Below are 16,542 nucleotides of genomic sequence, written 5' to 3'. Positions count from 1 at the left end.
CCACCCTAATTCCTTAGGGTCACCCTAGTAGATCTTTAGATACACCCTAATACTAAATATGCGAATTCAGCATGTACGCCTTTAGGGGTCGCACTCGACTCCCATTGGTTATCGAGTATGAACTTCATACATACATATTGCAGAATTTGCTAGTGTCAGCACTTGGCTGTCACAAGAGATCTGCCTGTAGACCACACTAAGATCAGTTATAAATCAGGAATAGATCTGGAATGTACACTCGCTTAATAAAAACCAAATAAAGATAAAATGACCAACTGCGTTTTGAGACTTTATTAACTACATCAGAAGTAATGGGAATTCTAATTAACTACATGGCGACCGTGACAAAGGATCGTTATAAGTTGTAGCAGAAGCTAAAGGAAACCGCTTGTGATAATTTTCAACTTCGATGCTCATCCACCAAGACGGCGGCAATTATGAAGAAAAAAGCGATCTGAGTGAGTAGAGTGTCAGTGTGATGGGAAAAAACAGGGGCGGAGTTCGACATAATATAAAAAAGAGAATAGCGCACATAAAGTGGCTATTATATACGAACACTCCACCACCCCAATGGTCGAAAGCTCAAAAACTACAAGCTGAGCTAGACCACTGTGTCGAATATCTCAAGAAAAAAATCCCCACCACACGCGCTCACTCAGAAAATCAAATAAAATCGTTAACAATTAACAAAACTCCAACTCCCAATCCGAAAAGCCTGCCTGTTTTCAAGAAAAGATGCCCGAACGACTGCGAGGGACCACTGTTCACACCGCATTGTGAACATACGTGCAGACATTGCAGCTCCACCACATAACCCCTAAATGAGGAAATCATCATCAACGTGGTGAGCAGCCCGCTCATTACGTCATCGAGGGAGTGTCAGCGTGCCAACCCCGGCGACGTCCAGCTGACGCAAGGAGGGTCAGAGTGAAGCAAATAGGAGCTGAAAAATAAAATATTTTTTTTTTGTTGCCCTGCGTGGCACACCACCCTCGATGCACTGCGCTGCATATTAATATTACACAAAATATTGTAGCATTGAGCGGAACTTTTTCTGCCCGATGAGAAGAATGGCCCGTAAAGCCATACACCAACTAGGTAGGAAAATGTAACTATATTGAACAAAAAAAAAAAAAATCAAAACAACATATTTTTAAAGTAAAATAAACCAAAACCCAAAAATAAAACAAAAAAAAAAAAAAATAAAAATATACAAAAATGGGTTGGTTTGGATCTGACGATAGTCAGACAAAAGATAATACGGCCAATGTGGTCAATAACTTAAAAATAGTCGACCATACAGATGACATTCAGTCACTGTGGTTACTCCTTTTGATCATGACGATCGTAACAGTCGCTCAGTTTATATTAACGCTATATGTTAAGCATAACAAGATAATAAAGAGGCGTTATATAGGCAAAGCAGAGAATAGTTTGGATAAAATTTAAAAAAAAAAAAAAAAAAAAAAAAAAAAAAAAAAAAAAAAAAACATCCAAAATGTATTTTGAATTAAGATGATCTAAAATTTTTATTTTTAATATCAGAAAACTAGAATGAAAAAAAAAAAAAAAGATTATTGAAGAAACCTATTTGAGAGAGGCCAAAATTTATAAAGTTCGATTGCATAGATAAATCCATAGTATTCTTTAAATGGACTGGCAAGAAATACAAAACGAGCTTAAAGAAATTAAAACAACTTTTGACAAGTCTTATAAATGCATGACACCAAATAGAGAAGTGCAACAAGACACTCTCAACAAGCATGCGCAGATATTGGTAAGATGCTTTAATGGAGCACGCCAATTAATTTACAGAGAAAGGAAAAGATTAACAAAAAATCATTTATCACAAGCAGTAAAATTTCTAAACAGGTTCCGTGAGAACTTGTTAAACGTCAAGTACAGACACAACTTAAATATTACAATCCCAACGATTTTAAGCACACCTATAGTGGCTGAGATCGGTGAGGATATCGAAAGTGTAGGAGAATCAGAAATAGAAATAAAAGAAGAGGATCTCCACGATCTTGCAATTCCAGCGGTAATAACATTACCCGAATTACTTGAAGAAGAACTTTCAGATTCAAATACAGGAATAAGAATACAGGAAACGGACAAAATGACAGACTCTGCCGCAACAGCAAGGGAATATGTGCGACAAATTTCGTCCACAATACCTGAGTTTGACGGCAAAAAGTTAAACTTGAATAGATTCCTCACGGCTCTCCGGCTAATAGATCTGACAAAAGGAGATCAGGAGATGCTAGCGGTTGAGGTAATCAAGACAAAGATACTTGGTCCATTATCACACAAAGTTGAAAATGAAAAGACCATTATCGGTATAATAAATCTATTAAAAGCATCAGTTAAAGGCGAATCGCCCGATGTCATCAAAGCAAAAATGCTTAGTACACAACAGCGCGGCAAAACTGCAGCGCAATATACCACGGAGATAGAAAACCTACGTGGGTTGCTCGAAGCAGCCTATATAGATGATGGTTTAGATTCCAACAATGCAGACAAATTCGCTACAAAGGAAGCCATATCTGCAATGACCAAGAACTGTGGGCACGATAAGCTCAAAACCATATTGGAAGCTGGAAATTTCAACACGATGAATAGCGTGATTGAAAAATACATACACTGCAGTACAGAAATGACCGGCAATTCAAATAGTGTATTATTCTATAATAATAGAGGACACTATCGAGGTAATAATTACCGAGGAAATTACCAAAACAGAGGTAATGGCCGAGGAAATTATAACTCCTACAATAACAACTATAGAGGCAGAGGTGGTTACCATGGTGGAAACAGAGGACGAGGTGGTAACCAAAATTATAATAGAGGTGGAGGTTACTCAAGAGGTAACCAAAACCATAACTATAAAACAAGTCATGCCCACAATGTCCGAAACATACAATCGGAAAACGAACATACCCCCTTGAGCGACAATCTACAATAAAATTATACAAAATTAATCTCAATTTAAGCATTTTTATACGATTGAAGAATATGAGTACCAATTCATGGGTAACTCTTTTAATAGATACAGGTGCAGAAATTTCCCTGCTTAAATGCAGAAACAATAATCTTAACGATTTAAATCCAAAAAATACAACAAATATATCAGGAATAGGGCAAGGGACAATTCAGTCTCTAGGTACACTACATTTAGAAATGTGTATTGCTAATGCAGCAATACCATATGAATTCCATATCGTACCTGACAATTTTCCTATACCAGGGGATGGTATAATTGGCTTGGATTTCATTAAGAAATACAATTGTATTTTGGAATTCCACGACCAAGAAGATTGGTTCACTTTGAGGCCCAAAAATTTCAGGAACATAAACATTCCTATTATACATTCACTAGATAATGAAATAATTTTGCCAGCTAGATCAGAAGTGATTCGAAAGATTCAACTAACATCTACTGACACACATGTCCTCATCCCCAACCAGGAATTACAACCTGGCATAATAATCGCAAGTGCACTCGTAAACACTCAGAACGTCTTGATTCGAATTATTAATACAACTGAAAAAGACGCTATAGTTAGTAGCGCAAATATAAAAAGCGAATCATTGGATGATTATGATGTATACAACGCAAATATAGAAAATAGTGCACAAAGAACTTTAGAAGTATTAAAACTTCTTAAATTTCCATCGTTATTCAAAAGCGATTTAACAAAATTATGCACCGAATATAGCGATATTTTTGGTCTTGAAACAGAAACCATATCAGCTAATAATTTTTACAAGCAAAAATTGAGATTAAATGACAAAACTCCAGTCTATATCAAAAACTATAGAATGCCAGAAAGTCAAAAACCAGAAATTCAAAGGCAAGTTGACAAATTAATAAAAGATGGCATTGTCGAACCATCTATTTCAGAATATAATAGCCCTCTTCTCTTGGTACCCAAGAAATCACTGCCTAACTCGGAGGAAAAGAGATGGCGATTAGTAGTCGATTATCGCCAAATAAACAAGAAACTGCTAGCAGATAAATTCCCACTTCCAAGAATAGAAGATATTCTTGATCAATTAGGCCGAGCAAAATATTTCTCGTGCCTAGACCTGATGTCAGGATTCCATCAAATAGAATTAGACGAAAGGTCAAGAAATATAACATCATTCTCAACTTCAACGGGAGCATACCGCTACACGCGATTACCATTTGGTTTAAAAATAGCCCCAAATTCTTTCCAAAGAATGATGACCCTTGCATTTTCAGGTTTAACGCCTTCGCAAGCATTTCTGTATATGGATGATTTAGTAGTCATAGGCTGTTCTGAAAAGCACATGCTTAAAAATCTAACCGACGTTTTCAAATTATGTAGGCAACATAATTTAAAATTACATCCAGAAAAATGCACTTTCTTTATGAAAGAGGTTACTTATTTAGGTCACAAGTGTACTGACAAAGGTATATTGCCAGATGACTCTAAATATGAGGTAATAAAGAACTACCCCAAACCAGTAAACGCAGACGAAGCTAGACGCTTCGTGGCATTTTGCAATTATTACAGAAGATTTATTAAGAACTTTTCTGAGAAATCACGCCACTTAACGAGGCTTTGTAAAAAGAATGTTCCATTTGAATGGACAAGCGAATGCAATGATGCATTCGAATATCTCAAAAGGGAATTAATGAAACCAACACTCCTTCAGTACCCAGATTTCAGCAAACAATTTTGCATAACCACAGATGCTAGTAAACAAGCATGTGGAGCGGTACTATCTCAAGACCATAACGGTCAACAGCTACCAGTGGCATACGCTTCAAGAAGCTTTACAAAAGGCGAAAGTAATAAGTCCACTACAGAGCAGGAGCTAGCAGCTATTCACTGGGCAATAAATCACTTCAGACCATACGTATATGGTAGACATTTCTTAGTACAAAGTGACCATAGGCCACTATCATATCTTTTTTCAATGAGAAACCCCAGTTCAAAATTAACCAGAATGAGACTAGACTTGGAGGAGTTTGAATTCACAGTAGAATATCTCAAGGGGAAAGATAATCATGTCGCAGACGCATTGTCCCGAATAACAATCGGAGAACTTAAAGCAATAAATAGACAGATACTAAAGGTAACAACAAGATCAACAACAAGACAGAAAAATACCTGCGCAGGTGAAAAATTGCATGAACCAAATGAGAAAGAAAATATAAAAATGCCCAATATCTATCAGGTAATCAATAACATTGATGCCAAAAAATATGTTATACTCAAAATAGACAAGCATAAGTGTTTGTTGAAAAGAGGAAAACAAATTATAACACGTTTTGATATGACTAATTTTTATTCTAATGAAATAATCGATTTAGATCAATTCTTTCAAAGGCTTAATGAAGAAGCAAGAATAAATAGCATCATTCAAACACAATTGTCACCAAGTGAACAAATCTTCGAATTTGTCACTATAAAGAATTTTAAAGAAAAGGGCAATAAAATACTAAAAAATTTAAAAATAGCGCTATTAAACAAGGTGACTAAGATAGATAAAAATGATAAGGTTCAAATAAAAGCAATACTGTCTAAATATCATGATGATCCATCAGAAGGAGGCCATTCAGGAATTTCTAGAACCCTGAGGAAAATAAAAAACTATTATTATTGGCCACAAATGACAAAGGCAATAAGTAAATATGTTAAAACATGTTTAAAATGTCAACAAGCCAAGACTACAAAACATACTAAAACACCGTTGACAATAACAGAAACGCCAGCAACAGCATTTGATAAAGTTTTGATAGATACCATTGGTCCACTGCCAAGATCAGAAAACGGAAATGAGTATGCTGTTACTATCATTTGCGATTTAACAAAATATTTGGTAACGGTACCAATTCCAAATAAAAGTGCAAAATCAGTTGCTAAGGCTATATTCGAAAATTTTATTCTAAAGTACGGTCCAATGAAAACAATCACAACGGACATGGGAACGGAATATAAAAACCAAATTATAGACGACCTATGCAAATATATGAAGATAAAAAACATTACTTCAACAGCACACCATCACCAGACATTAGGAACAATAGAACGAAGTCACAGAACTTTCAACGAGTATGTTCGCTCATATATATCTGTTGACAAAACCGATTGGGATATATGGATACAATATTTTACTTATTGTTTCAACACAACACCATCGGTAGTTCATGAATATTGTCCATATGAATTAGTATTTGGAAGATTACCAAGACAGTTCATAGATTTTAACAGGATAGACAGAATAGATCCTATTTACAACATGGATGACTATTCAAAAGAAGTTAAGCTACGATTAGAAATAGCATATAGAAGAGCTAAAAATATGTTAGACAAGGCAAAAGCCGATAGAAAGATAAAATATGATAGAAATATTAGTAACTTTGAATTAAAGATAGGAGATAAGATATTACTTAAAAACGAAACGGGTCATAAACTTGACAATAATTATTTAGGACCATATTTAGTTTCAGAAATAGGAGATAATGACAACATTACAATTATAGGAAATAAAAATAAAAAACAGATAGTCCATAAAGATAGGTTAAAAATTTTTAATTCATAATACATTTTGTTTGGTTGGCCAACCACAAATAAAAAACCACAAATAAAATAAAAACCAATAAAAACATTATAATACAAAACTTTTACTTTGCAAAATATAATGAAAATATATATATTTTTTTAATATCTCTTTAATCATTCATTTCAAATATTAATGTACATTTAAAAAAAAAAAAAAAAATTATTATATACTTGAAAATAACTTCATGTTATTACGTTATTTTTCAAAAGGAGGGAGATGTAGTATATACGAACATAATAACAATAATAATAACAATAATAATAATAATATTAATAATAATTATAATATGAATCATAATAATAAGTCGACTAATAAGTAAACTTAGGACCACCCTAATTCCTTAGGGTCACCCTAGTAGATCTTTAGATACACCCTAATACTAAATATGCGAATTCAGCATGTACGCCTTTAGGGGTCGCACTCGACTCCCATTGGTTATCGAGTATGAACTTCATACATACATATTGCAGAATTTGCTAGTGTCAGCACTTGGCTGTCACAAGAGATCTGCCTGTAGACCACACTAAGATCAGTTATAAATCAGGAATAGATCTGGAATGTACACTCGCTTAATAAAAACCAAATAAAGATAAAATGACCAACTGCGTTTTGAGACTTTATTAACTACATCAGAAGTAATGGGAATTCTAATTAACTACACTGCAAGCATGAGGTGGCAAAAATGTACCCTTTTTTTAAGGCGCTGCCAAGGCTGCAGGGTTAATCAGATGGGGAGTTTATCAAAGCCAAGTAGTAAGAACTAAAACTAAGACGATTTATTTGTAATGTCAAGATATTCTTCTTAATTTTAAAGCATTTCAGCTTATCAACTTGATCTTATGGGCCCCATTCACAGTTCTGCATGTTTTTGGAGTCCAATTCGCCGCCCCTTTGGAAAGTGGAAAATATGAAAGGGTTGACGGCCGTAATAAGGTGAGCACTAAGGATACCTTGGAATCCATCCAAATGGAGCACATACATCACATCGCCTCTCCAGTCCGTTCCGTTCTGTTCTGTCTGGCCAAATGCGGTCAGTTAGCAAGTTTGAAGAGCCGCCTTATGTAGGCTAGTACCAACATCATTTGCTCTTTATGGCTTAGAGTGCTCGTACGCAACCCATAACCCGTTCGTCATATAATTTGCACTCATTTTTTTTAACTCCTTTCTGCGTGCTTTTTTGCCGCTTTTAATCAGAGCAAGTGGCTTTAACACACTACATATGTGCTGTATGTGCTGCTGGCCAAGTGGCAGTAGTTGGGCAACCGATTAGCTTGGGCTTAAGCCCAAGTAAGTTCAATGCACTGCGATTCAGTATGCCGTTGAAGGATTTATGCTGAAAAGTTGTGTGCTAACACATTTTAGATGCGGCATTAAGCCAAATCGGGTTTTAAGTCCACACTGTTTGCCGAGGTTTTGCAGCCCTAATTCAATTTGCCTATGTAAATCGTCTGCGGATTATAAGCTGACAGTACATATGGACGGATATCTCTGCGACTACGAGCTCAAATGTGGGTAAAAGAGATTTGTGAATTCCGCACTCTCCTCCGGCGGCGCCTCAAACCACATCCTCAATTTTCAGGTTGTGCCACAAAAAGAGACGAGGTAAAAAAAAAACAGTGTGGATATGTGCGGGCATGAAACTAATTTCGTAGGTTGGTGAATGAAAATTTTTGGAGTGTGCCCGGGCAGGTGTGTTTCGTCTTTTAGCAGCTTGCCAACTTCGTTTCCCTTTTTTTTTTTGTATTATTTTATTATTTTTTTGTTTTTATTTTGCCTTTTGGCCAGCGGTTTCTTGGCGCTCCTTTGCCTTTTGCAGCTGTATGGTCTGTATTAATTTTCGACGCGTGCAAAACCTTGTATTTGTATCCTGCATTTTCCGTAAATGCGAGTTCTTAATGGGGCAGGTGCTTATAATGCCACAAGGAAGTTAGCTCCTTGCAATGATATTGCTAACCTGTCAGGGACCTCAAGTGCCTACTCTTAATTATCTGCGGCGGTTTTCTTTGGTCAACATGATTTCAGTGGTAAGTGTCGCAGTTCTGCGAAGTTTTTCGTCATTTAGCAAAACAATTTACATATATTTCCAAGAATTATGTCCATTTAAGCGGCTTAAATCGTTAGTTAGTGTTGTCACGCACAATTAAGGGAACACAATTGAATATAATAAAGACACTTATCGCTTAGCCATGAACACTTTTCACATGATTTATGGTCGATTTTTTAGCATCGCTTACTAGTTTATACCGCCATTGCACAGCTCGATAATCAAACATTTTCAATGCTCACTAATAGATTCGTCCAGCTGCATTTGGAACATCCAAGATAATAATGCTTGATCTTTCGATTTATAGTCTACTCTAAGTTATGCCATTTACCTAAACCGATTAAAATTGATTGCTTTTCGGGATTCATTGTAAAGGCAAATTGTAAAAAAAAAAACATCGTAAAACAATAATTAAAGAAAGCGTGTAAAAATTCCTATAAAATATTCATAAGCCGAACAGAATCATTATCCAAATTTTCATTTTAAAGGAAACGATATGTGTAAGTTTTATACCTTAGTAAACGTGAATATCAATAATTGAGCCAACTTATTCGATGGGACGAGCGAAAATTCCTATAAAAGATGACTTCCGTGCAGTTGACTGCACTCTTCAAATTTAGCCTTCAAAATGATCAAGTTTTTTGCCGTGGTTGTCTTGCTGGCCATAAGTCCGCTATCGTCTGATTCTACTCTAGTAAGTAACAGCAAAGTTTTAAACTAAAGACAATTATAATATTCCGATATTAATATTTTTAATATTTTTAGATTGACATTGTGTCTAGTTGTATAAATTTTCAGTTTAAGGCATTACTATACCTTGCGGAATCAACTGATGATAAATTTCATTGTATTGAAACATGTGTATATGATATTATCAGAAATCTTACAAAGATTGATCTACCTAAACGCCCGGATCCCGAAATATGTCAAGGCTTAAATGACAAATGTAAGTACGCCGAAGGATTACGAAAGTGTCTTCCACCAAATTTAGATGAAAGATTTTGGAAAGATGTTTTTACACGAATATAAACTTTAGACTAAACTTGTAACTTTGGTACAATAAAATAATAAATCTCGCTTCATAAAACAATCATTTAATCTTTGACTTAGCGCCGCTGTCCCGAACTCACAATACGCTAATGAAGAATTTTTAATGCACACTAATAAATTCGTCATGTAACATTAGAAAAAACAAACAGATAGTTCGGTTTGGTACCGATACAGATACAGGCAGTTAATAGATACACGCGTTGAATGCAACATAGACTCTTAACACTCCGCAATTAGCACTCGACTTGTGCACGAATTTGAAATGGGAACTTTTAACTTCATACAAATTTGAAATGCAAATAGTATTCAATTAACAGATGAACAAATACCGACAATAAAACTCAAACTATGCGAGACAAAAGCGCCAACTTTGTCATCCCAGAAGCGAAGGTAAAAATAATTAAAAAGCAAAGGAAACAATGTTTGTCAGTTAAAGTGCCGGTCCGGTTCGGTTTGGTCTCCTCACCTTTCCATTCTGCAACTCCCTTACCACCACGAAGTGATGGCAAAAATTAAATTATGTGTGCCACAAAGTTCGCCTGAATTATGTCGCATAAATCAAATAAACAGCAGCCGAAGCAGGCGGAAAAAATAAAAGTTGAGGCTGCAGAAATTGTTGAGGAAAATAACTGAAACTGTGAAAAAATTTATACGAAAAACTTTTTGCATGTAAAAGCTCGGTAGCTAGCTAGCTAACTGGCTAACTGGGTGGCTGGCTATATGACTGGATGGCCGAAAGGAGGGTTTGCGGCGTTTGGTGGGCGACCCGTGTGTTAAAGCAACACTTGGCTGTGGCAAGAAAATTATTCTCTACATCTATTTGTTGTGAGGCAAAAACCGCAGCAGCAGCAGCAACCGCCACAGTCGACGTTGACTGGGTAAGCGAAAAAACAAGTGTTTAAATGTCAACAGCAAACAAACTAAAAATCGCTGGCAAAAACCAAGCAGCCAGCCAGCAAGCAGACAAAGGAGTATCTAGACATAAAGCCATACTGCCATCCCCTTCCAAATCCCACACCACATTTCATATGGAAAGATACGGCTGCCACTGGAGGAGTCCCCGTCTCCAAGAGACTCATCTTCCTTTTGTGTGCCTGTGTTTGTGTTGGCCCGGGCGCCAAATGTCATGAACTTTTGCCGCAGACATTTTGCAAGCGGTCATCTATGAGCTACATTTCAGATTTGGATTCGTATTCGGATGCGGCGGCTCATATGTTTTCAATTTTTACTTTTCGACGATAACTCACCCAAGTGCACGGCAAATGTCAGAGTTATCCAAAACTGCATCTTGTACGTTGCTTGATTGTTGGAATTTGTTGTAGGCTTGCGACACACTCACTCACTCACTCACTTGCTCACTTCAACTTGTTTACAGATTGTTATGTTTTGTATCTTTCGGTTTAATAACAAACTCCAGCCAATTCTAGGCTTGGCCGCACTTTGCAAGGCATTTCGCAGAACATATTTTCCAAGCACTTATTTTCCACTAGCAGTATATGCGAGCTGTCTGCGATTTAATAAATATCCATCAAGTATTTATTTATTTATTTATTTATTTATTACTAAGTTGCTCGTAATATTTTCGTATGTTTCGGCGCAATAACTTTGAACTATAAACTCGCTACTGGAGAGCCACACCAATGTTTGTCAACAGAGACGACGCGCAGACCGACCAAGACTAAACGCAAAGTATCTGTGTCTTTTAGCTGGCAGGTCCAAGCGTGGCTCACAAGAGATTGAAGCGAACTCGAACATTGAAACCCACTTCAAAATGTTGGCATCGAACTTATACAGCTATACTTAGAGAATAAACATAGTAACAGGTTTATGTCACCGCTAGGTGATATAAGATACATATAAGATACAATATATGCTTTATAAGTAAAACCGGTCTTATATTTTTTGTTTTATTTTATATGTGTAAAAATATATTTCAGAAATAAAAACTTGTTTATTTAAGCTGAAAATTACAGTTTCCATCTTAAGTGACTCTTTCATATTTATTCTACAATTTTCCTATGTACATGCTTGGTATCTAAAACCATTTGGATGTTTGCAGCCCGCACTCGTATCTTTTAGAACAACTCGACTTCGTTTTTCCCAGTCATGTTCGTGAAACAATCGTCCATTTCTCTCACAGCATTCACTGCTTCGGCGCCAGAGAGGTTTGTGACTCTGCTAATTCTGCAGAAGAACTCTTATAAGGATACATCTGTAAATGGCTGAATGGGACATCGAAGAGTGGCGCCAGCAAATTTATTTAAATCGCATACATATAAGAGCTGTATAAGCATCATTTCGAAGCTGAATGCCTTGTAGAAGAGGCATGGCCTATAAGAGCTGTATAAGAGTTTTGTATACGAGCTGGACTGAGCAGAGTCGTATAAGTTGGATTTTAAGAGTTGTACTCCCTAGATAATATTTAAGAGTGGGCTTCAAACTTTTTCGAAGTGTTTGTTGTTGTCTCGAGTGTTGGGCTTTTGGTTATGAAAGTAAAAGTATTTCAAGAGCTGCGGGTGTGAGGCGCAAACTTCATTGAACAGCCAGCAAAAACAAAAATATATATCCTAGAAGTTTTCGACTTAAGTGAAAGTGCCAGCAATGAGATGAATTAGAAAAAGTTTATGCCGGCTGAAATATTTGAGTAATAGGAAATGAATTGACCGAGATTCCGGATTACTTAGATTGTGTATCAAAAGTTATGGCGCAGTGCGAAAACACATTCAAACAGCTCATAATCCAGTTAAGATTCGGGTCGAGAAATAATATAAATGCAAATGTCAGTCAGTTTTGGGTAAATTCAATTAAATTCGGTTTAAATTTTACCACTTGCACAAAATGTTAACAGGTCATCAACAACAAGTTCAACATTTAAAGTCGAACAGGGCTCTGCACTTTGAAAATTCGAATTTCGAATTCGATGGGGGTAACAAACAGAAATTGACATGCACTCTTATGGTCGAATATCTCTACCATATGATATTTCCGCCTGCTGGATTTTATTTTCAAATTAATTAAATACCTCGCACATCTCGAACAACACAAATCGCAATGCACTCGAGTTTTGCTTTTGCAGTTGATGAATCGCAATAAAATGCACTTCAATGCGAAAACAAAAATCGTTTCTGAAAAATTGAAGCCAAAGCAACGGCCCCTCCTCGACATTGGTGGAAAAAATAGCAAACAAGTTGGAAAAGAATCAACAAATATGTTTGTTTGCCTGTGCATCTGAATAATAAAAATACTACGCCATCGAGGTGCCAGTGAAATATATGTACGTATGTACGTATCAAGGGCAAATAACTACCTCATGTTTCGGGCAATCGGAGATGGTTTATGCACTTATTTAATAAAAATTGCCAGCACCCATAAACCATTTATGAAAATGTGCAGTGCACGGAATTTATGACGGTGACAATATGGTTGTATGGTTGATCAAAACTATACCTAGCGATATTAATGATTTCGATATGTATATTATAGCGATAGTATATAGCATAAAATGTTAAAATGCGATTATCATAATATATCCATGAGGACGGATTATGATTATGATTCTCTCGACTCTTGACGTGTGAAATGAGCTGGCCAAGGACAGCAAACGGGACTGGGGATATAGCGTATAGATACAGTCTGAATAATGTGGTGGCTCAACTAGTGCACAGGCTGGCTTTATTAATGGCTCATAATGACTTAAGTGAAATTACTGAAGCGTAACTGGCCGTGCTCGTCGCTATCTCACCATCTGTCTCACTCATCCGTTCGTGCCATCTCTTTTCGCCTAGCTGGCCCATTTCAACTGCAACCATAAACGGCGAGAATTCCCACGCGGCATTTAATATTCTGTTGCCCGAGTAAATTTTACCCCGTCCCCGTGAACGAAACCCACAAAACCCACCCTCCGTCATTTTGACCCGGCTAACATGTTGCTTCTTCCTCTTGACGTTTCTTGTTGTAGTTGCTGTTGCTGTTGTTGTTGCTGTTGCTGTTGCTGTTTCTGATGCTGCTGTTGTTGTTAGTGCTGCTGTGCAAGTTGTTAAGGTCAGTTCATATATTATGCTTTGCCGTGGAAAAGGTGCCATAAGTCTGGTACCACCATGTGCAGGCTGGTGGTATACAAGTAGTTTTTCCCCCGAAGCCTTTGTCTCTTTTCACTTTTCGCGTCTCGTCTGTTCTGCTCAGTTCTGTTCTTTTCTGTCCATGGGGCAACTGTTGCCTACTTTCCCGCTTTTCCATTTTCCCTTCTGCTTTTGTTCGGCTCCCTTTTGCCTGCTAATTAAGCGAAATTTTGCGTAATAAGCTTGTCTGTAATTTGCGCCATCTTTCTGCCTTTTCTTTTCTGCCATTTTGTGCGTACGTGTATGGGTGTGTGTGCGTGTGCGTGTTGCCATTTTCGTTTTGGTCATTCTACGGTTTCTGTTAACTGTCATCAAGGTGTTCATTGACTTTGTTATTATACCTCAATGAATTTCGTGGAGATAGATGGCAGGCAATTTCGGCACTGACTTCCCAAGAAAAGTAACTCAAGTTGGGGTAATTCCATCGATTAACTGGTCTCCCAATTATGTCTATGTACGGTAAACTAATTAGAATTGATTAACATGACAATGCAAAGCCCATATAAGGATATTCAAATACTGAATAATCTAGCATTTAAACACCATTAAAGGTCTGAAACTGGAGCTATTGTGGCTAAGTATTAACTGATTAATCTGGTTTTTAAAATGTACTCTTGGTAGAGGTACTTGAACATGTGAGTAATTGTTTAATAAATGGATAAACCGATTGGTATTAAACATATTTTTCTAGTAATGCATGTAAAAAGTGAGTTTTTTTTTTAATATTTCATTTGCCCCAAAAATCATATAAGAATAATGGAAATGAAATTTCTGTTGTCGCAAAAAGCATTTTCCAGCTCCATTCACACGCCAGCAGCACCGCAGTGAACCCAAATCCGAAAGATACTCATATGCACTTCAATTCCGAACCAACAGCTCTCCGCTAATGTGTGTGGCTCAAATACCTGTGCCAATGTTTGCCACTGATAAGTGCGCATTATTTACGCTACGCCTAACTCGGTACACGCATAATTTCATCAAAAATTCACACCGCCAGACAGGAACAACAGGACAAAAAAAATTATGGAAAAAAAAGAATGCAAAGAGCTGGGCACAGAAAAAAAAATGTAGATAATCATATTGTGAAATTTTTAACACCTGCTGCTTGTTGTGGTTTCGTTGCCCTGCCATTTTTATCCGCTGCGAGTGGATATCAAGCGAAATAATAAAGGCATTATTTACACAGGCATGGCAACAAAAAGCCAAAATGTCATTACACACACACACACACGGGCGTGTGAGTTGTGTTGGTGTTGTTTCAACACATGTAAACAAAACCATTGAATTAAACCGAAAATTAGCATCGATTTAAGTCAAGACCGTGGGTATTATCCCCATGGCTTACCTATGTGACCCCCCATAACCCTGCATAACCCCCCGCATACGCCTCATATCCCTCATATCCCTCATGCCCGCCAAAAACTCGCCACGACTTAGCCCGCTTATCAGTTACGCCAAAACCCGAGCAAGAAACACAAAACCCCGTACATCCCCTCTAACGAATAACACCTCGCCCAGTTTGGCTTTAAACAAATTTTGAGCATAATTTAAACATGTGTTGCCAGACCGATGCCTGCGCGAACTGACTACGAAACCGCCTACACGGCGTATACGTATGTACACGCTGCGTATGCTTAATCCCTTTTAATCCGCATTTCGGCAACGTGTGTGCCTACATAACCCCAAACAGGAAAACAGGAGGAGCCAGAGAATATCAACAACAACAAGGACATTCCCTCGCCAGGAGCAGCAACAACAGCAACAAGAACAACAACAACACAGCAGCGAAATGCAAATGCAAATCACGACGGAGTCACTGATAAGGTGTCCTCGTATCTCCTAACCAGACTGTCCTCGTTTTTTCCCTGCTATTTTTTCGGATTTTCAAGTGGTTTCGCGACTTGTCGGTCCCGGATGTGTCAGCCCACAAAGATCCTTGATAGATGCGAACGCAAACTGAAGTGTGTATGCCCTGAGCTGAATGCCAATCCTTAAACAGAAAATCACACAGGTTGCCAGTGGTATCGATGGTAAAAGTTGTTCGGAAAAGTGGGCACTTATTATAGGCAAATATTTGAGAAAACATACTTGTTTGTTAGAGAACTTGGAGCAGCAAAGATACAAAGATACTACCCCAATCAATTGGCTACTGTAGGTTAGGAGGCACTTTGGTTATTAAAAACAATGAAAGTTAATATTATACATACTATTTATAATTGTAAAATTGTTGCCTCTTTTTGCTTTATTTTTTAATTTTTATAACCATTTGCCGCAGAGTAAAGCCATAGAAGTAAGTATAACATTTAATTAACTGAAAACCTCAAAAGGTTATTTAAACTCCATGTTTGCCAGCAATGATCAAAATAAAAGGTATTTATCTGACAAATGCATCTCGTATTTATAGCTTGCCTTTTCATCCGTCTGTCTGAAATCAATGGAAGGGAAAAGTAATATTCCTGTACTTTCCCCTTTTTGCAAGCAATCAGCTTTTAGTTTGCTTTGACGTACTGACAATTTGGATGGGGACTTACAAGCAAACATTTTATACTTGGCAAATTTAATATGTGCAATATTAATTTTCGTCATAAAAAAGACTTTTTTGAAAGATATGAATACATTCCCTGGCCGAATGTCATAAACGTTGCATGTGTAGGACACACGAAGATGAAGAATGAAAATGAATTGAAATAAAATAAAATGAAATAAAATAAAATAAAATGTATGTCCGAAAGT

The 16,542-nt window shown here is 37.0% G+C and overlaps 2 protein-coding genes across 4 annotated transcripts in view, besides 1 other annotated feature; one reads left to right on the top strand and one right to left on the bottom strand.

The window, feature by feature from the left end:
• Positions 1–7,257: part of a mobile genetic element that runs on past the window's edge.
• hbs (hibris) overlaps positions 1–11,373 on the bottom strand; it is a 30,739-nt gene extending 19,366 nt beyond the window's left edge. For all 3 annotated transcript variants that reach the window (NM_001299510.1, NM_176175.2, NM_079963.4), the window contains exon 1: positions 10,939–11,373. In NM_001299510.1, coding sequence (NP_001286439.1) covers positions 10,939–10,978 — 40 coding nt within the window. In that variant the 5' untranslated portion in view covers positions 10,979–11,373. The remainder of the gene's footprint in view (positions 1–10,938) is intronic.
• CG43101 (uncharacterized protein) lies at positions 9,247–9,722 on the top strand. Its single transcript, NM_001259400.2, has 2 exons — positions 9,247–9,335; positions 9,407–9,722. Exons 1-2 carry the CDS (start codon positions 9,270–9,272, stop codon positions 9,668–9,670), a joined length of 330 nt encoding a protein of 109 aa, NP_001246329.1. The 5' UTR covers positions 9,247–9,269; the 3' UTR covers positions 9,671–9,722.
• Positions 11,374–16,542: the final 5,169 nt, after the last annotated feature.

The sequence above is a fragment of the Drosophila melanogaster genome, chromosome 2R, assembly GCF_000001215.4.
Source record: "Drosophila melanogaster chromosome 2R".
Lineage (NCBI taxonomy): Eukaryota > Metazoa > Arthropoda > Insecta > Diptera > Drosophilidae > Drosophila > Drosophila melanogaster.
Note: the sequence above shows the minus strand (reverse complement) of the source record. Positions and strands in the feature narration are given on the sequence as shown.